General features: G+C 35.6%; 1 protein-coding gene across 5 annotated transcripts in view; it reads right to left on the reverse strand.

Moving 5' to 3' along the window:
* Positions 1–21,312, reverse strand: part of MTIF2 (mitochondrial translational initiation factor 2) — a 42,234-nt gene that overhangs the window by 483 nt on the left and 20,439 nt on the right. For all 5 annotated transcript variants that reach the window (XM_061210738.1, XM_061210736.1, XM_061210739.1 and 2 more), the window contains 10 exons: positions 16,808–16,979; positions 16,183–16,343; positions 15,099–15,275; positions 12,994–13,133; positions 7,222–7,346; positions 5,712–5,916; positions 5,108–5,360; positions 4,310–4,450; positions 2,533–2,697; positions 291–431 (listed from right to left, as the gene is read on the reverse strand). In XM_061210738.1, coding sequence (XP_061066721.1) covers positions 291–431; positions 2,533–2,697; positions 4,310–4,450; positions 5,108–5,360; positions 5,712–5,916; positions 7,222–7,346; positions 12,994–13,133; positions 15,099–15,275; positions 16,183–16,343; positions 16,808–16,979 — 1,680 coding nt within the window. The remainder of the gene's footprint in view (positions 1–290; positions 432–2,532; positions 2,698–4,309; positions 4,451–5,107; positions 5,361–5,711; positions 5,917–7,221; positions 7,347–12,993; positions 13,134–15,098; positions 15,276–16,182; positions 16,344–16,807; positions 16,980–21,312) is intronic.

The following is a 21,312-nucleotide window of genomic DNA, read 5'->3' on the forward strand; positions in this document are numbered from 1 at the left end:
GAAGACGATGCAGGCAGAAGGTTATAAGGAAGGATGAAAATATAATGATGTGGATCTAAGTGCAGGAGAGACATGGCTGGAAAGGTAGTTTGGGGCCAATTTTTAGAACCTTAGAAAGTCAGATTTGGGGACTAACAATCCTGGGGGAGTCATTAGGACTGGAGGCCAGATATGAGTTAGCAAGAAGTGGCCTGAACTAGGATTATGGGAGTGAAAGATTTCAGTTACCCAGGATCATCAGGTTTTGGTGACTGGATATGATATTACAGAAACAGTTTTATGTTGCTTACCCTTCCAAATAACATGTCCATTACGTATTAATTTAAATTTTTTTTGCTTTTCTAACTGTCCCTTTTGGACTCTGCAGCCGGCCACAGGAACTGTTTTCTTCCCTTCTGTTATAGAGAAGGTAGCTAGTATAGAAGCCTCACCTTTAGGAAGAAGAGAACATTAAGTATACAGAAAACAAAAATTCTGAGAAATACATAATTTCTGACATTCGGCAGAGTAACAGTTAAAGGTGTGAGAAAAATTACAAGCTCGTGCAAGGAAGTCCTAATTTTCTCTGACTCAACCAACTTTATTTTCCTGGCCAATATTAGAAATAAAAACATGAAAATCCTTGGGTATTCTTGGAAAAGAAAAATCAACAAAACTACACGTGCTTACCAAAAGAATGAAAAAAAATGAAATGTTCACTTTTTTGGATGAATAAAATGCAATAGAAGATGCTATCAGTTGATAAGATTAGTATAATTCCTGTCTGCTCCATGAAAACCTAATTTTCAGTTGTCCCTCAATATATTTTCTTGAATGGACCATCCGTTGTTGCCTGATTTATTTTTAATCTCACCACGGGTAATTTATCTACACTTAAGAGTACTAATTCTGTGAGTCAGCTTAATATTTTTTTTTTACTGACTGAAATTTAAAACAAATTCCAATAATGACACGGTATCACACACTATAATGTACCAGTTTTCTAGGGTTAGTGTTATTTGGTGCTCACTTAACTCCTGGAAACCCTCATATGACTCAGTTTTCCAAATTGCTCTTAGCACAAGAACATACAAATCTCTGTGTGATCATGTTTAGTAAGTAGGTCAGAAAAGCCTAAAATAAATCTGTACTGTGGACCAAAAATGCAAATACTGAGTCTCATCATGAGGAAACAGACAAATCCAAATTAAAGTACATCCAACAAAATCACTGGCCTATATACACTTCAAAAATGTCAAGGTTGGGGCTTCCCTGGTGGCGCAGTGGTTGAGAGTCTGCCTACCAATGCAGGGGACACGGGTTCGAGCCCTGGTCTGGGAAGATCCCACATGCCGCGGAGCAACTAGGCCCGTGAGCCACAACAACTGAGCCTTGTGCGTCTGGAGCCTGTGCTCCGCAACAAGAGAGGCCGCGATAGTGAGAGGCCCGCGCACCGCGATGAAGAGTGGCCCCCACTTGCCGCAACTAGAGAAAGCCCTCGCACAGAAACGAAGACCCAACACAGCCAAAAATAATTTTAAAATATATTAATTAATTATTTTAAAAAACAAAAAAAACTAGGAGTGATTAACTCTTTAAAAAAAAAAAAAAGTCAAGGTCAAAGAAGACTGAAGAACCTAATCTGTGATCCTGGACTGAGGGAAAAACATATATTTATAAAGTAATTATATAGGGACAATGAACAAAACTGGAACATGGACTGTGACTTAGGTAAGAGTGTTAATGTTCAATTTCCTGAGTTTGATGCTTGTTCTGCAGTTTCATACGAGAACATCCTTGTGTTTAGGAAATGCAAATATTTAGGGGCAAATGAACACAGTATCTCAAATTTACTATCAAATGGCCCAGAAAAAAAAAGTGTGTGTGTGTGTGTGTGTGAAGGGGGAGGACTAAAGCAAATGGGGCAAAATGTAAACAACTGGTGAACTGGGAGGGAGTTGCTTATACTTTTCCAGTAATTTTTCTGGAAATATAAAACTATCATCAAAATTAAAAGTTAACCAAAAATATCTGGATGTGGGGAGGAAAAGGAACAGATAAACTGATTCAGTCCATCTGAAATAAATTTAGCCGTTAAACTGGCCAAGGGACATGTTAGAAAAAAATATTTTTAAATGTTTGATATTTAAATGTAAAGTAAATTTTCTTCTCATGGTGGATTTCTCTGTCAGCTGCTGGACAAAATCAATGGCTCCTTCCACAACACTGTTAATAATGTTTATGCCTCCCATCCCAGTCTACTCTGTGTTACAATTAGTGGTTTATGTCTAACTAGAGGGCAAGTTCTTACTGCCTTATTTGCCTTTGTATCCTCACAGCCAAAAGCACACCTTGCAGAGGGCAGGTGTTTATAATTCATACGAAGTTACACTGAAACTTTATCTATAGTCGTCATCTTTTTCTAGAACACAGGATATGTGTTGGAACAGTGAACATATTTAAACAGCAAAATACATTTCCCTTAAACTTTGCTTTCAAGTGTTATTTACAGCAGGTTAGATATGAATGTTTAAACATTCAGTGAACACTCACCTATTGTGTGCTCTTCCACAATGCAGGGCAATCTACTGCTCAGTTCCTCCTGCAAATCTTCAATAAGACGGTAAATGATTTTGTGAAGTTTAATTTTTACTCCTTTTTTTGCAGCCGACTGCTGGATAACATTGCCTGCATTCACATTGAAGCCGTATATAACACCTGGCAAGCATAAATACAATAAAGTAGTACAAATATTGCATTAAACAGTTTGTCTTTCAAGCAAAAACTCAAATCTAAATTTTTTGCTTCTATGTAAATTAAAAGCGAGTAGGAGAGGTAAATTCTATAATTTTTTCTCACGAAAACTAGTTAATTTTTAAATTAATGAAAGGATTTTATAAATTCTATTGTGGCTTATTAAACAAGGAAGATTTCTTTATGATTTTTAAATCCAATCATTTAAGAAACATTATTTTAAATGACCATAATGTGCAAGGCAATATGCTAAATGAAGCTTTCATACCAGAGAAATAAAAAAATGATTAGAACTGAAATATTACATTATTTTAATAACAATTCCGTTATTAATTATAATCTTATAGTCTACAACTTTTGTTGTTTGCTCTTAGGTATTCAGCTGGCCAAAAGATGTTCAAAAAATACAGATGACCCTTGAGCAACACAGGTGTTAGGGGCACCAATCCTCCGTGTAGTTGAAAATCCAAGCATAATTTATGGTTGGCCCTCCATATAAATGCAGTTCCTCCACATCCGAGGAGTTAACCAACCTCGGATCTTGTAGTACTGTAATATTTACTATTGAAAAAATCCATGTATACGTGGACCCGCAGTTCAAACCCGTGTTTAAGTGTCAACTGTAGTTACTTAATTGGTAAAGTTCAAGAGTTGTTTAAGAAATGAAAGAAGTTCCATGGAGCTGACCATTTTACCAAAGAACAAATAATGTATTTAACTGCAAATACTTTGGGGGTGTGAAAAAAATTTATGCAAATGGCTTAATCAGGAGAAAAACAGAACCACCTTGAAAGTCTTATTATCATTAAGAAATCATTCAATGCATCATACTATCTACATTAATAGAAAAGTCAGTGCCCATAAAATACTCTGAAATAACCAACATTATTGAAAACACCTTTTCAGTAGTAGAGGTAACATCTAATTCTAATCAAGTTAGGTCATGAAGTACCCCCTTCCTAAATGATTCATTAATCACTCAATAACACTGGTGCTTTGCCTAGATGTTAAACCTAGTTAAAGCGACAGTCATGAAGTCATGAGTCCCCTTTCTGTGTATCGTAAGTTTGACTCATAAACAGTCCCCTTGTCTTCAAGGCATATAAAGCTAAAAAGAGCTTTTGATTTAAGAAAAATATAATTTGTAAAATTATAAGTAAACAAAAATAGGCAACCGAAAGTAAAAGATGAAGGAAAGTACTGAGTAGGCTGATTGCAGATTAAGGAGCATTCAAAAAGTCTAAATGAAAGAGAGAGAGAGAACCAAGCCTGGGTTTGGTGGGGAACTGGAAGGGGTGAGGAGACAGTAATGGTACATTCAAGAAATACTACTGGGGCTTGAAATAGTTCCCCAAAGTTTCAGTACAACAATGACAGCCACAATGGAGCTGTGGCTGCAATACTGCACATCCCGTTTGCCCTCAATCACTAGCTGAGACTGAGCTGCAACAGGAAGGGGGATACCGATGGGGGTAAAATGTCAGGTGTGACTAGCCCAGCAACAAAAGACAGAAGCTAATGGTCCACAGTATGCTCTAGGGAACACAGTTAAACAAACAGGAAATGGAATCCTCACCATGAAATGTTTCAGCAAGGTTAACATCATTTTCACTAATATCACCCACACCAAAATGTACTAACTCTAGTTCACACTCATGTGAAGCATCATAGGTATCCATAATGTTCAAAATGGCCTCAACGGAACCGTCAACATCACCTAAATGCAGCAAAAGTTTAAAATTATTGGTGTTAGGAGTTAGAAATTAACAGACACAAAAATGACAATCTATTTAAAGCAATAATAGGAATAGCATTTACCACAAAATCCACTTTTCTTTAGGTTTAGCATTATAAATATCTACTTAACTGAATAAAGTATAAAGAACCAAATGTACATTTACAACAAAATCCACTAGATAAATGTTTACTAAGGAAATCTCCCCCAGTGAGGGGGTGGGCAAAAAGGGTGAAGAGGGTCAAAAGGCACAAACTTCCAGTTATAAAATAAATATGTCATGGGAATATAATATGCAGCATGGTGACTATAGTTAATAACACTGCATTGCATATTTGAAAGTTGCTAAGAGAGTAGATATTAAAAGTGCTCATCACAAGAAAAAAAAATTTTATAACTAAGGATGGTGACAGATGTTAACTAGACTTATTATGGTGATCATTTCACCATATATGCAAATACTGAATCATTATGAAACTAATACAATGTTACATGTCAAGTATATCTCAATTTTAAAAAATTCCCCCCCAAAATACTGAAATCATTTGGCTTAAATTTAATGGCCCAAATTAATTGTGAGAATGACAAAATACATATATTCCTAAAATGAGTTGTAAAGTAAAATCTTTTAAAAGTCACCTTTAATAATTATAGGAAGTACATTTGAATCTCCTCCTGCTTTTTCTTTTGGCTTTAAGGGTTGCTGCTGTTTTTTTATTTTGTACTTTATAAATGACCTCTCCTTCCAGGGCAAAGTGCCATACTTCTCGCGGGCTTTCCGATGTGCTTCTTGGTGTTCCTTTCGCTTTTCTTCTATTAATTCCAGATCCTCTTTATTTTTCTCCTGTTCTTGCTCATACTTCCTCCAGTGAACAACTTCACGTGCCCTTGGCTTTATAGGGGAAAAAAAAAAAGGGAATTATTTAACTAAATAGAAACCAGTGACTGCTGGTTTTTTCCTCCACTATGAAATTAGCCTAGCTCATATATGAAACCACTAATTTTAAAGTTTTAAGAAACTTATAAAACTTTAATATGGAGGCTTTGTGTAAATTTGAAATTATTTAAAAATCTTATCTCAAATTTTAAAAAATTCTACAGCCAAACTCTAAAATGACATCACTGGCCCCCTCACAGCCCATTATAGTACTGAATTATTTATTACTTATTTGATATAACATTATAGATTGATATTTTAAATCATTACATCATATCTACTGTATAGGAATTAAGCTTGATATACCTCAGATTCTACTTCAAGAATTTCATCTCCTGCAGAAGGGAGGTCTCTCCAGCCTATAATTCCCACTGGCATGCTGGGACAGGCCTCATTGATTGCTTTGTCATTTTCATCAAACATTAAGCGTACTTTTGCCCAACTCTTTCCAGCAACCAGAATGGAGCCTTTTCTCAAAGTTCCTCTTTGAATTACAGCTGTAGTAACAGGACTAATATGAAAATAAAAGTATATACTCTTAATACCATAATCAGGATGCAATGGCACTTTCTCAGTAAAGATATCTTTATGAGATTAAAAAATATATAATTTGAACACACAGGGTTAATTCCACCACTTCTCAACTTCTCAAACAGTTTTTCGTACTATAAAGACATTTCTTCATAATTACAACCTAAATGTCCGTCAATGGAAGAATGGATAAAGAACATGCAGTATATATATATAATGGAGTATTATAAAACCTTAAAAAAAGAAAATCCTGTCACATGCTAGAATACAGATGAACCTCCTGGATGAACATATGCTAAATGAAATAAGCCAGTAAAAAAGGACAATATTATATGATTCCACTCATATGAAGTATCTAAAGTAGTCAAAATCATGGAAACAACTACTGAAAGATAGTTGCCAAAGGCTGGGGGGGAGGAGGGCGGGGAAATTAGTGCTTCATGGGTATAGAGTTTGTTTTGCAAGATGAAAAAGTTCTAGAGATCTGTTGCACAACAATATGAATATACTTAATACTACTAAACTGTACGTTTCAAAATGGTTAAGATGGTAAATTTAATATTATGCACTTTTTACCACAATTAAAAAAAAAAGAAAACAAAAAACATTTCTTGTAAGGTTATGGTAGTGAAGGGTGCAGACAGCTAAGTGTTCTGACAGAATCCTAATCTCCTTTCTGTAACTAATTTGTTAAGAAGTGAAAAGACCTCTTTTGCTAATAGGGAGGGAAATTAAAGAAGAGAACACTATTCCAACAATCTTACTATGTATTAATGCGTAAGGACATAAAGAATTTAGAAACCCTAAAATGCAACAATTGCTATTTTATTCCAAGTTATGTTAGTCTATAAGGCTTTAGCAATTCAGTTAAGTCAGTGGGGGAAAAAAAAAAAAAAAATCAAGCAAACTGAACTACTAAGTCACCTAAATATGACTACTAAATGTACACACATATTTGCTATGATCTACTGATAACTGCATGTTTGTGTTCTGTGTGCCAGTGCAATAAAATACTTTTATTTTTTTTAATTTTTTTTTTTGGCCACACCGCAGCGGCATGCAGAACTTCCCCAACCAGGGGTCGAACCCGTGTCCCCTTCAGTGGAAGCGCAGAGTCTTAACCACTGGACTGCCAGGGAAATCCATATTTTTTAAAACAAATGCTTTGAAAATATTGTTCAGGGACTAACAATAATCTGCAATAAACATAAGATACGGTTATATAATCAAGTCACAAAAACAATGGAATAAAATTATTAGAAAGCAAGCATTTTAACAGACCTACCCTCTTCCTTTGTCTGTGAAAGATTCTATTACTGTTCCTTCAACTGGACCAGTAGGGTCTGCTTTCAATTCTAACATTTCTGCAAGAGCAATTGTTGCCTCTACCAAAGCCATCAGGTTATCGCCCTTTAATAACAAAAAAAAACTGTTAATATACATTAATAAATAATATCTGTAAATGTAAATACCAGGATCAGAAAGCCAAATAATCCTCGACAGTTACACTTTTTAAGGATTAAAAACATGAATTACACAATGCTACGAGACTAGATATCAATTACAGGAAAAAATCTGTAAAACATACAGACACATGGAGGCTAAACAATACACTACTTAATAACCAAGAGATCACTGAAGAAATCAAAGAGGAAATCAAAAAATACCTAGAAACAAATGACAATGAAAACACGACGACCCAAAACCTATGGGATGCAGCAAAAGCAGTTCTAAGACGGAAGTTTATAGCAATACAATCCTACCTACCTCAAGACACAAGAAACATCTCAAATAAACAACCTAACCTTACACCTAAAGCAACTAGAGAAAGAAGAACAAAAAAACCCCAAAGTTAGCAGAAGGAAAGAAATCATAAAGATCAGAAATAAATGAAAAAGAACTGAAGGAAACAATAGCAAAGATCAATAAAACTAAAAGCTGGTTCTTTGAGAAGATAAACAAAATGGATAAACCATTAGCCAGACTCATCAAGAAAAAAAGGGAGAAGACTCAAATCAATAGAATTACAAATGAAAAAGGAGAAGTAACCACTGACACTGCAGAAATACAAAGGATCATGAGAGACTACTATAAGCAACTCTATGCCAATAAAATGGACAACCTGGAAGAAATGGACAAATTCTTAGAAAAGCACAACTTTCCAAGACTGAACCAGGAAGAAATAGAAAATATAAACAGACCAATCACAAGCACTGAAATTGAGACTGTGATTAAAAATCTTCCAACAAACAAAAGCTCAGGATCAGATGGCTTCACAGGCGAATTCTTTCAAACATTTAGAGATGAGCTAACTCCTATCCTCTCAAACTCTTCCAAAATATAGCAGAGGGAGGAACACTCCCAAACTCATTCTACGAGGCCACCATCACCCTGATACCAAAACCAGACAAAGATGTCACAAAGAAAGAAAACTGCAGGCCAATATCACTGATGAACATAGATGCAAAAATCCTCAACAAAATACTAGCAAACAGAATCCAACAGCACATTAAAAGGATCATACACCATGATCAAGTGGGGTTTATCCCAGGAATGCAAGGATTCTTCAATATACACAAATCAATCAATGTGATACACCATATTAACAAACTAAAGGAGAAAAACCATATGATCAACTGAATAGATGCAGAAAAAGCTTTTGACAAAATTCAACACCCATTTATGATAAAAACCCTCCAGAGAGTAGGCATAGAGGGAACTTACCTCAACATAATAAAGGCCATATGTGACAAACCCACAGCCAACACCTTTCTCAATGGTGAAAAACTGAAAGCATTTCCACTAAGATCAGGAACAAGACAAGGTTGCCCAGTCTCACTGCTATTATTCAACACAGTTTTGGAAGTTTTAGCCACAGCAATCAGAGAAGAAAAAGAAATAAAAGAAGTCCAAATCGGAAAAGAAGAAGTAAAGCTGTCACTGTTTGCGGATGACATGACACTATACATAGAGAATCCTAAAGACTCTACCAGAAAACTACTAGAGGTAATCAATGAATTTGGTAAAGTAGCAGGATACAAAACTAATGCACAGAAATTTCTTGAATTCCTATATACTAATGATGAAAAATCTGAAAGAAAAATTAAGGAAACACTCCCATTTACCACTGCAACAAAAAGAATAAAATACTTAGGAATTAGCCTACCTAAGGAGATAAAAGACCTGTATGCAGAAAACTATAAGACACTGATGAAAGAAATTAAAGATGATACAAACAGATGGACAGATATACCATGTTCTTGGATTGGAAGAATCAACATTGTGAAAATGACTATACTACCCAAAGCAATCTACAGATCCAGTGCAATCCCTATCAAACTACCAATTTTTCACAGAACTCAAACAAAAAATTTCACAATTTGTATGGAAACACAAAAGACCCCGAATAGCCAAAGCAATCTTGAGAAAGAAAAACGGAGCTGGAGGAATCAGGCTCCCTGACTTCAGAGTATACTACAAAGCTACAGTAATCAAGACAGTATGGTATTGGCACAAAAAGAGAAATACAGATCAATGGAACAGGATAGAAAGCCCAGAGATAAACCCACGCACATATGGTCACCTTATTTTTGATAAAGGAGGCAAGAATATACAATGGAGAAAAGACAGCCTCTTCAATAAGTGGTACTGGGAAAACTGGACAGCTACATGTAAAAGAATGAAATTAGAACACTCCCTAACACCATACACAAAAATAAACTCAAAATGGATTAAAGACCTAAATGGAAGGCCAGACACTATAAAACTCTTAGAGGAAAACATAGGCAGAACACTCTATGACATAAATCACAGCAAGATCCTTTTCGACTCACTTCCTAGAGAAATGGAAATAAAAACAAAAATAAACAAATGGGACCTAATGAAACTTAAAAGCTTTTGCACAGCTAAGGAAACCATAAAGAAGATGGAAAGACAACCCTCAGAATGGGAGAAAATATTTGAAAATGAAGCAACTGACAAAGGATTAATCTCCAAAATTTACAAGCAGTTCATGCAGCTCAATATCAAAAAAACAAACAACCCAATCCAAAAATGGGCAGAAGACCTAAATAGACATTTCTCCAAGAAGATATACAGATTGCCAACAAACACATGAAAGGATGCTCAACATCACTAATCATTAGAGAAACACAAATCAAAACTACAATGAGGTATCACCCCACACCGGTCAGAATGGCCATCACCAAAAAATCTACAAACAATAAATGCTGGAGAGGGTGTGGAGAAAAGGGAACCCTCTTGCACTGTTGGTGGGAATGTAAATTGATACAGCCACTATGGAGAACAGTATGGAGGTTCCTTAAAAAACTAAAAGTAGAACCACCATATGACCCAGCAATCCCACTACTGGGCATATACCCTGAGAAAACCATAATTCAAAGAGTCATGTCCCACAATGTTCACTGCAGCTCTATTTACAATAGCCAGGACATGGAAGTAACCTAAGTGTCCATTGACAGATGAATAAATGAAGATGTGGCACAGTTACACAATGGAATATTACTAAGCCATAAAAAGAAACGAAACTGAGTTATTTGTAGTGAGGTGGATGGACCTAAAGTCTGTCATACAGAGTGAAGTAAGTCAGAAAGAGAAAAACAAATACCATATGCTAACACATATATATGGAATCTAAAAAAAAAAAGAAAAAATGGTTACGAAGAACCTAGGGGCAGGACAGGAATAAAGATGCAGACATAGAGAATGGTCTTGAGGACACGGGGAGGGGGAAGGGTAAGCTGGGACAAAGTGCGAGTGGCATGGACTTATATATACTACCAAATACAAAACTGATAGCTAGTGGGAAGCAGCCGCATAGCACAGGGAGATCAGCTCAGTGCTTTGTGACCACCTAGAGGGGTGGGATAGGGAGGGTGGGAGGGAGATGCAAGAGGGAGGAGATATGGGGATATATGTATAGCTGATTCACTTTGTTATAAAGCAGAAACTAACACACCACTGTAAAGCAATTATACTCTAATAAAGATGTTAAAAAAAAAACAAAAACATGAATTACCCTATTTGAAGGAAGGAAAGAAGGAAGGGAGGGAGGAAGGGAGGAAGGGAAGAAGGAAGAAGGAAGAAGGAAGGAAGGAAAGAAGGAAGGAAGGAAGGGAGGGAGGGAGGGAGGGAGGGAGGGAGGAAGAGATAAGCAAGAAAATCTGACCCAAGGACAGATCTTGCAACAAACAGTGGCTATACATATATAGATAGATATTATATGTATATAATATATATATTATATATATATTATCTATCTATATATATTTCTAAGAATAGCTACTAGAGTTTGTTAATACCCTTTTATAAACACATGCTTCTTTCACCCTCTGTCCTCCATCTGTCTCTACAATTGTGTTTTCTTCCTCTCACTTTCTTTACAATGCTACATTACAATTGAAGTTCTATCCAATTGAACAAGCTTTCACTGATTTCATCTGATCCACTCAAGAATCCTGTAAAATAAGTAAATCAAACACTATTTACTGTTATTAAATAAATAAGGAGAAAAAGCACTTACTAGACCCAAGCTATAACCTATACTCTGCAACTACCCAGCTGTACAACCTTGGAAAATCACTTCACCTCCTAGATCACCTTTCCTCAACTGTAAAATGAAGGAGCTAGATTAGATGATTCTTTCACCTTTAATGATCTATGTCTACTATGCTTTCTAAGGCTCCAAGATCATGCAGCTGATTAACGGGTGATGGAATTGGAACTCATGGACAAGGGATTTTTCCATTCTCCACGTCAGCTAAGAGATTGCTCACAATTGTTACAATATAAAGCAACAGAGACAACTGTAACAAAACTAACTAAACACTTTGCTTACCCATCTACTTATTCCTAGTATTTATTCCAATTTACAAAATGCTGCTCTGAAAAGCAGAGCTGGGGTTGTTTCTTTGCATGAAGAGTCCTCTATTCTTCCTTGGAAAAGAAGGCCTCATCTTACTTCCCTGACACTCTCTTACCTCCATTCCCAGGATTCACCTCTGCCATGCCTCCAAATTTGCCTAAGCAGCTTTACATCTATCTATCTACTCATCTAATATCTGGGCAGAAAAGGTGGTCATGTCTTCAAATGTTCTAATCTTGCCATCTGGTTTTCACATTGTAGTAACAATCAAGGTATAGTAGAAAGATGACAAAGTAAGGTGGCATTTTATGAGTTTCAGAGAAAAAGAGGCATAGTTTTACTATTAACAGAGGCATAACTTCTAATCATCTTGGAGGTAACAAATTTAGGAAAAGTAAAGATAAAATGAGACTCAATTGGAGGAAGGTGGCCAAATAAAGTACAATTTCTTCACCGAATGATCAGAAGAAAAGAAGTCCATATTACGAGTAAACCATGGAATATGGTAAGAATGGACAAAAAAGGAAATTTTTACTTAGCAGCAACCTGTATAGGACAAGAGAATTGGAAAATGCTATCACAAAGCATGTACTGAGCTTCCTTGGTGTATTTTATCCAGAAGAGAATAATTGGTAATTTAAAAGAAAATGGAATTCATCATAAATAACATTATAAAACTTATAGCAATTTAGTCCATAGAAACACTGAGTCAATCAATAACAAACTGAACCCAAATATTTCAACACTGTATTAGTAAAAAGTTTTATTTGTTTAAATTTCTCTTAAATGCCCTAAGACCTATTCTATAGTTTTTCACTTTAAAAACAAGCACTTTTCATTGCCAACTGAATTTCGTTTCTGCTTAAAACAGTCTTTATCCTACTATTATCCTATCCCCACATCATTCACCACTTATTCTCCTCATTCTAAGTACCTCGTAGTAAGAAAAGCATAGGTAAACCCGACCCCTCTGGATTGATAACTAATCTTTCTGAGCCTAATTTCTAATCTGCCAAACTAGGATAATGATACCAGCTTTGCCTAGTTCTCAGAGAATTTTTAAACAACAACAGAAATTATGGATGTCAAAATGTTCTCTAGGTATAAGGCACTGTGTGCATGATGTGTAGCACTCCCACCTGAACACACTGTCTCTGAGGTGCCCGCACTTACCGTGAGTGCAGAAACATGCACTGCTTGAACGTCGCCTCCATAATCCTCACATACCACATCATAAGCTAGCAGTTCTTTTTTCACTCTCTCAGGATCAGCCTCAGCTTTGTCACATTTGTTTATGGCAAGGACAATAGGAACTGAAAGAGACAGAGTTAAGAAGAGTGCAAATGATGACACTTCAACTCCAGGTATTCACAATGAAAGACGCCAATGTTTTCTGGCTTTCTCTTGACCCAGTGGATGTATTTATCTAACAAAAGACCTAAGAAGACCCACTTTACACCCACCTACTCTGCTTTATACACATGAAGGATTCCAGATGAGAGATGTCAAAACTGCAATTATAAGATTCTGAATTAAGAATACGCAATTATGATGATTAAAAAACAAAAACAAAACACACAACAGTATTTAGGGTAGAGAAAGGACTATCCTTAAATCTGAAAGCAAGATCAGCAACTACACTAGAGATAATCTCCAGAAAAGAAAAATCAAGAGAAGATTCTAATTCTAATACTAGATCATTTGCCTCTTCTTTCCAGGAGTTTAATTCCCTGTTAAAACCCAACATCTCACCTTTGGGTGAAACTAAGTACCATTATTGTAAACTTTCTTTTAGGATTTACAGCAACTCTTTCTTCATACACACTTAGCTGAGTGACTGACACAAAGTAGATTCTCAATAAATGTTTACTTAATGAATGAACCAAATAATCTTATAATCTACTTGTCATTATTAAACATACCCTTTCATTAGAGAACTCACACAAAATTCTAGGAGATAATTCTCTGATTGAGTTTCACCAACTCTGCAATTTTCTCAGGTATCAAAGGAATAGAAATTGAAAACAGACACGAAAGAGCTATGCAATCCATAGCCTATTATTATGAAAAAGTACATTCTATATTGATCAGCTGGAACTTAACAGGCACCAAGAGAACAGGTACAGAAAGCATGATGTAAGGAATTTATCACATCTCAATCAACTGCTTTGTTATGGGGTCCCTGACAGATTTACCACTCTTATTTTTATTATATTCCCTAGGATCATTAAGAACATAGCCCATTCCACAAAGGTAGTTTTGAGGAATTAAAAAATAAAGAGAGGAACACTGAAGCTAGAAGACCAGATTCCAAATGCAAGCATGCTGCAAATTAACTGTAACTGGGGAAGTTCCTGCCACCCTCTGGGTCTTAGTTTTCATGCTGTGAGATGAAAAAAAAACTGGACTAGATCAATGATTGTCAACCCTTTCTTTTTTTTCTTGCCAACAAACCTAGGGGAATATGATGCATTCCATCAGGTACATTTTCTCAAGACAACAGTATTTTCTCAGTTGGTGTAGGGTCATATCACAATAAGAATGAATGTACAAAGTATGTGTGTGGTGTTTATTACTACAATTTTTTTTTTTCCCTTGGCCACGCCACGTGGCTTGCAGGATCTTAGTTCCCCAACCAGGGATTGAACTCGTGCCCTCGGCAGTGAAAGTGTGCAGTCCTAACCACTGGACTGCCAGGGAATTCCCTATTATTACAATTTTTAAATGGAGAAATAAGGGAGAAGATAGCCAAGTATTTTCCAAAAGTTTCAATTTTATACCTTTGACCAAAAAAGAACTTATTTAAAGCAGATGAGGGAAAAGTCTCTTTTAGAGAAGAATTCCAGATAATAAATGAATAAGGAATAACAATTAGAATATCACCACTTTGTAACTCCTAATGAATTGAGGTGATGGGTACATAGGGGTTCATTATTCTAGGCTTACTTTTATAGCTGTTAAACGTTAAAATGTTTTTTAAAAAGTCATTTGAGACTGTTAAATTGTCACACCATGCCAAGTAAGTAAACAGTAGAGGAAGGAACATACTTGTGGTCACAAGTCCCAAGTTGAATCCTGCTATACTCTTCTTAGTAGTTAATGTCTTTGGGAAAACAATTCAACTTTCTTTGCACCTTACCTGTAGAACAGGTATAATAATCCTGGGATTGCCAGGAAGATTAAATGAGCAACATGTAAAAACAGTGACTCTGTAGTAGATCCTTTAAAAAAAAGAAAGCAACTTCCTTCCTGATACATGTAAGTCAGCCACACAGTACCTTGAGCATCTTTGGCATGCTGAATGGATTCTACAGTTTGTTTCATCACTCCATCATCTGCAGCTACAACCAATATGATAATGTCAGTGACGTGAGCACCTCTGGCTCTCATTGCTGAGAAAGCAGCATGTCCTGGAGTATCAAGAAAGGTTATCTTTTCCCCAGAAGGTAGAGAAACTGTGGAAACAGAAATCCAAGAACACTAAGCACTCAAATATATACTTCCTTAATACAAAGGAACATACATGACCTTATCAACACAATCAATAATTCTTCAAAATAATTTTATTCTTCCCATTAATCTTAATCAGAACAATGCATATGGATCATCATTCCACAATGAAAAGTGGTAACATACCAGTGAGACCTTTAGGGTTTTCTTTTCATGTAATAATTTCAAACTAAAACTCATCCTATTTCTAGAATATAACTACTTTCATAAATGTACCAACTGGAATATATTCTGGAGAAAAAACCAGACTGATAGTTGTCTAGGCAGCCACTCCTGCATTAGCAAACACCAGCTGCACCAACTGTCTTGAGCCACAGAGGCAATTTAGTACACAGTTAGAAGCTCAGGATTTGAGTCCAACAGCCTTGGGTTTAAATGCTGGCTTTGCCACTTTACTAGCTGTGTACTTTGAGCAAGTAACTTAACCTAAACAAGCCTCAGCCTCCTTATATGTATGTAGGAATATTAATACCTACCTCATGATGTTGCGAAGATAAAAAAAGATAAAGCATACAAGGTGCTCAGAACAGTGCTGGGCACATGCTAGCTGTTCAGCAAATGACAGCTGTTATTCAGTTATGAGTGGTAACATTATGACAACCTAGCATTGAAGAGTCTTAGGCTCATTAAACCAAACTAAGAATGAGCTAGAATACAAAAGGTGTAACTTTCTTCTTATACACTGTACAAAATAACCTTTATTAACCACCAGCTCTACATTTCATCAAACCAATGGCTTTAGGCTTGAGCCTTCCTTTTACTTTAAATTCATATATTTCATACTATGACACTATTTTAAGAAAATAATACGTGGGGTTCCCAAGCACACTGTAAGGTGATCTGTGTTCATACCAAGAAAGGCACCAATGTGCTGAGTGATGCCTCCAGCTTCCATTGCTGCCACTTGAGTTTTTCGCAGTTTGTCAAGTAACGTCGTTTTTCCATGATCAACATGGCCCATTATAGTAACAACTGGGGACCTTGGGATTAATAAAGCTGGATCTGCCTGGGGCCTACAATTAACAGCAAAGGAGTTTCATTTCTTAAATATCAGAAACACTTTATAGCCAGTGAACTGATCTGCAGTTATCTCTGTGAACTATCATTAACAATAAAACCCAACATTCAGCTTTGATTAGACATAACTATTTTCCTCTTCTATACATACAATGACTTATGATAAAATAATAATGACTGCCCACCTACTGTAGGTATCTTCATAACAATGAGCAGAACTGAATAAAATTTTAAAATTCAGGCTCAATATACACACTCAGCAAACTAAGAAAAACAACTCTTAGAGTTTTATAATAACCTGAATATACCTTTTGATACTTTAAGCACTTTGAAGAAAAGTTTAACCTATACTCACACATCATTTTAATTGCAAAAGAAATTTTAAGGCAAATCTTTCCATTAAAAAGTGTGAATAAAACAATGTGGTCTCCTTCCCCCAATTTATACAGTTAAGTTTTACCTTTTTACAGCATCTTTATTTTCTCTGACTTTGTCCTGTTTTAATTTGCTCCATTTTAACTTCATCCCTGACTTCTTTATCACTTCTTTGATCCAGACTTCATCTAAATGTGAGTGTGCTTCTAGTGAATCTATGTCAATAGCAGTGTTCAATAAAGATTCATATACACAATCTGGTGAAACAAGATAAAACCTTTTAGGATCATGAATTAAATGTTCCAGAAAATGACCTCTATTGATAAACATCTATATAAACAATACACCCAATGAGAGGAATAACTATATAAGCTATCTGTTTCTCTAATGTTAACGAATCACACAAAAGTTGAAAAGAAAATAATCTTTAAAATATGATACAGGGACTTCCCTGGCGGTCCAGTGGTTAATACTTTGCCTACCAGTGCAGGGAGTGCGGGTTCGATTCCTGGTCGGGGAGCTAAAATCCCACATGCCTCGAGGCCAAAAAACCAAAACATAAAACAGAAGCAATATTGTAACAAATCCAATAAAGACTTTAAAAATGGTCCACATCAAAAAAAAAAAAAAAGGAAAAAGATAAATAAAATAAAATATGATATGTTTATATTAATTGATATTTCTGCATATTCATAAATATTTGAATATTTACCATGTACCTTACGAACTACCTGAGCGATCAATAAAACATTAAATTGCATGTCGATTCTCATTATTCAAAGTAATTATGTCTATAAACTCACTGGGAACAGTGAATTAGCAAATACTGAATCACTGCTCTGAGGGGAAATACAGGGTTACGTTCCTTCAGCCTCTGGTCACAACATTTTCATCAGCTATATCTTGTTTTATGTGTTTCTGTTTAAAGACACCTTATTCAGTATATGTTGTTGATTTATTAACGTTATACTCACGGTCAACAGCACTATACTATAACTAATAAAGCTTATCTAACACATGTATTTTCTCTGTAAGGCACATTACAGCCTTCTTGTAGCTAGTAACACTAAACAGCACTTCAGCACCATGCTGAGTGGCCATTTTAAACAGCGAAATCACCAAAAAAAAAGCACAAAAATGAGAAAAACATGGCACTAAATAAACCACAAAAATGACACTTGCTTACAGTATGAGAGGAGAGAAGGCAGAGTGTTGCCTTGTTTGAACCTCAGCTAGTAATATGTGATCAGGTCAGGCAACTCAAATTTTTCACTGCTCTGTGCATGTCCAGGAATGACTACAAAAGCATTTCAAGTATCAATTTTGGGGCTACAAATACATTTTAGGGAATTTGCCAATTCAGAATCCCCAAATAATAAGGATTGACTATATTTACATATGTATATACATAAATATACGCACACACACACACATACAGTATCACAGAATACATGCACACACGATTTATTTATTTATCTATTTAGGATGTCCAAAAAGTTGCGAAACATAGGAAAATTAATTACTTGTTGCTTTCATTTTATTTAATGTGCTTTAATTTCTGTCATATTTTCCTGAGGGTGATAAATAAATTATCAGTGGTGATAATGAAATAAGTAGTTTTATGCTTCCAGACTTTCAGTCACCCTATAAATATATATTTTGAGAGACAGATATAAAAGAAAGGCATCTTCAAACATGCAGAACATTACACTAAAAGAACTTCCTATTCAGTAGTGTGCTGGTAAATGTTTACTCTGAGGCTCCTAAAAAAAAGTCCTGATTTATAGCATTTCCCAATTTCCATGGTACAAATACCCGCTACCAGGGGTGCCCAACCCCGTTAGGAACTGGGCCGCACAGCAGGAGGTGAGCAGCTGGGGAGCAAGCAAAGCTTCATCTATATTTACAGCCGCTCCCCATGCTTGCATTACCACCTGAGCTCCACCTCCTGTCAGACGAGCGGTGACATTAGATTCTCATAGGAGCACGAACCCTATTGTAAACTGCACATGCAAGGGATCTAGGCTGCAGGCTCCTTATGAGAATCTGATGCCTGATGGTCTGAGGTGGAGCTGAGGTGGTGATGCTAGCACTGGAGAATGGCTACAAATACAGATTATCATTAGCAGAGAGGTCTGACTGCACAGAGACCATAATAAACCAATTGTGTGCAGACTCACATCAAAACCCTATGAGTGAGTGGCAAGTGAAAACAAGCTCAGGGCTCCCACTGATTCTGCATTATGGTGAGTTGTATAATTATTTCATTATATATTACAGTGTAATAATAACAGAAACAAAGTGCACAATAAATGCGCTTGAATCATCCTGAAACCATCATCCCCCTCCACCTCACCCCCCGTCAGTGGAAAAATTGTCTTCCACAAAACCAGTCCCTGGTGCCAAAAAGGTTGGGGGCTGCTGTCCCCCACCACGTTTGACTTCAAGCCACCAACATGAAGTCACTGAACACAGAGATGAAAAGAGATGTGAAGCAGCACACTACTAAATAGTATTTCCACCATATAGGTACAATAAATGTAAATAACCTCAAGATCATAGATTAATAGTAAAATGCAGTAAAATAATTAAGAAGTGAAAATCTTAATGAGTATTTATTTACCTCCATTTATGATTTAATTTTTTAAATGGCTGTGTTTACACCAGCTCACATAATTCCTTATAATTTAGCAATAGGCTCACAAACTGGTACAAGCCAGCCTCAGCACCTCACTGATCCTACTCCATAATAATGCCAAGAAATCCTTTCTTGTGGATTTCCCTACCACATCTTTCCCCAAAAAAACCACATTTTAAACTAGGAGTATGGCACTACTGATACTATGTATAAAATAGACAACTAATGAGAACATACTCTATAGCACAGGGAAATCTACTTAGTGCACTGTGGTGACCTAAATGGGAAGGAAATCCAAAAAAGAGGGGATATATGTATATGTATAGCTGATTCATTTTGCTGTAGAGCAGAAACTAACACAACATTGTAAAGCAACTATGCTCCAATAAAAGTTAATTTAAAAAAATAAAATAAAAATAATAATAATCAATCAATAAATAAATTAGGAGTATGGGATTAACATATACACACTACTATATATAAAATAGATAATCAACAAGGACCTAATGTATAGCACAGGAAACTCTACTCAATATTCTGTAATAACCTATATGGGAAAAGAATGTGGAAAAGAATGGATATATGTATATGTATATGTATAACTGAATCACGATGCTGTACATCTGAAACTAACACAGCACTGTAAATCAATTATACTCTAATATAAAATAAAAATTAAATTAAAAAAAAGAATGCTACAACATAAATTTTCTATACGGATATGCTCTCAGAGAACAATAAAACTCTTTCTAAACGTAAAAATTATGAGTACAATTCTGTTTCTAATAATGCTAAAAATCCTTAATAATCCAGTAACTATAGTTTTCCAATATGTTATCCTAAACTTTTGAGAGGTAGCTTATACATAGGGATAATCTTTTTCCCTCTACATTAAATGCATATAGTATTAACATATTATTTTATCTTTATCCAAGACTTAAATATTTACATGTAGAAAAGTACCCAAAGCATTTAAACCTGAAATATTACATCAATTTTTTTTTTGGCTGCACCACACAGCTTGCAGGATTTTAGTTCCCCCACCAGGGATTGAACCCACACCCCTGGCAGTAAAAGCGCAGTACTAACCACTGGACCGCCAGGGAATTTCCACATCAAGTTATTTTAACTGACCCGGGGCAGGGGGGTTAGGATGTATGTACATTGCTAATACAGCAGTTAAAAATATTCACCATATGAAAACTATCTGATATTCAAAAGAGGTATGATTATAATATTAAATAAGTTTCAAATAGATAACTTTTATTTAAATCATAGCAAATCAGTTTTGGGTTTAGAGCACTGATCCATAGGATTAAACCTGTATTTTAATTATTCTATTTATTTGGTGATACAAAGGAATTATTATGGTTATGCGTGTGTGTTAATGTTTAAAAAAAAATTATCATTTAGCAATATATAAGTACTCATGGATTAAATGATATATTAATAAATGTTATCACTGGCTTATGCAAACATTATGCTTATCATTCCATTCTTTCTGCTTTCACATATATATGAAAAATGCCAATAATAAAAAGTTCTAAAAATCAAGTCTGTTATCAGTATCATTTATAAAATCATATCAATACAGTTTTCCTTGGAAAAATTCTGAATGATATGGCCATGTCCATTTGTTCTCTTAAAGTTTTCTAGTTATAAAATGATTACATAATCCAATGCAAAGTTTAAAAAAAACACAAGACAGAGTGCTAATTTTCTATTCTTTGTGAGGCTGTACTGTCACAAATAGTGGTAACACCTGCAGGCAGCATACACATTAAAACTCTAGCTCTGCTGTGATTTACAAAATAACAATTCCTGAGAAAAAAGTTGGTCTGTGAATAAGAGCATCTGCTCTGGAGCCATACTCCCTTGGTTCAAAATCCTGGCTCCACCACATAGTAGCTGTGAAATCCTGGGCAATTATTCATCCTCTCTATGCCTCGGTT

Source organism: Eubalaena glacialis, chromosome 14 (assembly GCF_028564815.1).
Source record: "Eubalaena glacialis isolate mEubGla1 chromosome 14, mEubGla1.1.hap2.+ XY, whole genome shotgun sequence".
Taxonomy (NCBI): Eukaryota; Metazoa; Chordata; class Mammalia; order Artiodactyla; family Balaenidae; genus Eubalaena; species Eubalaena glacialis.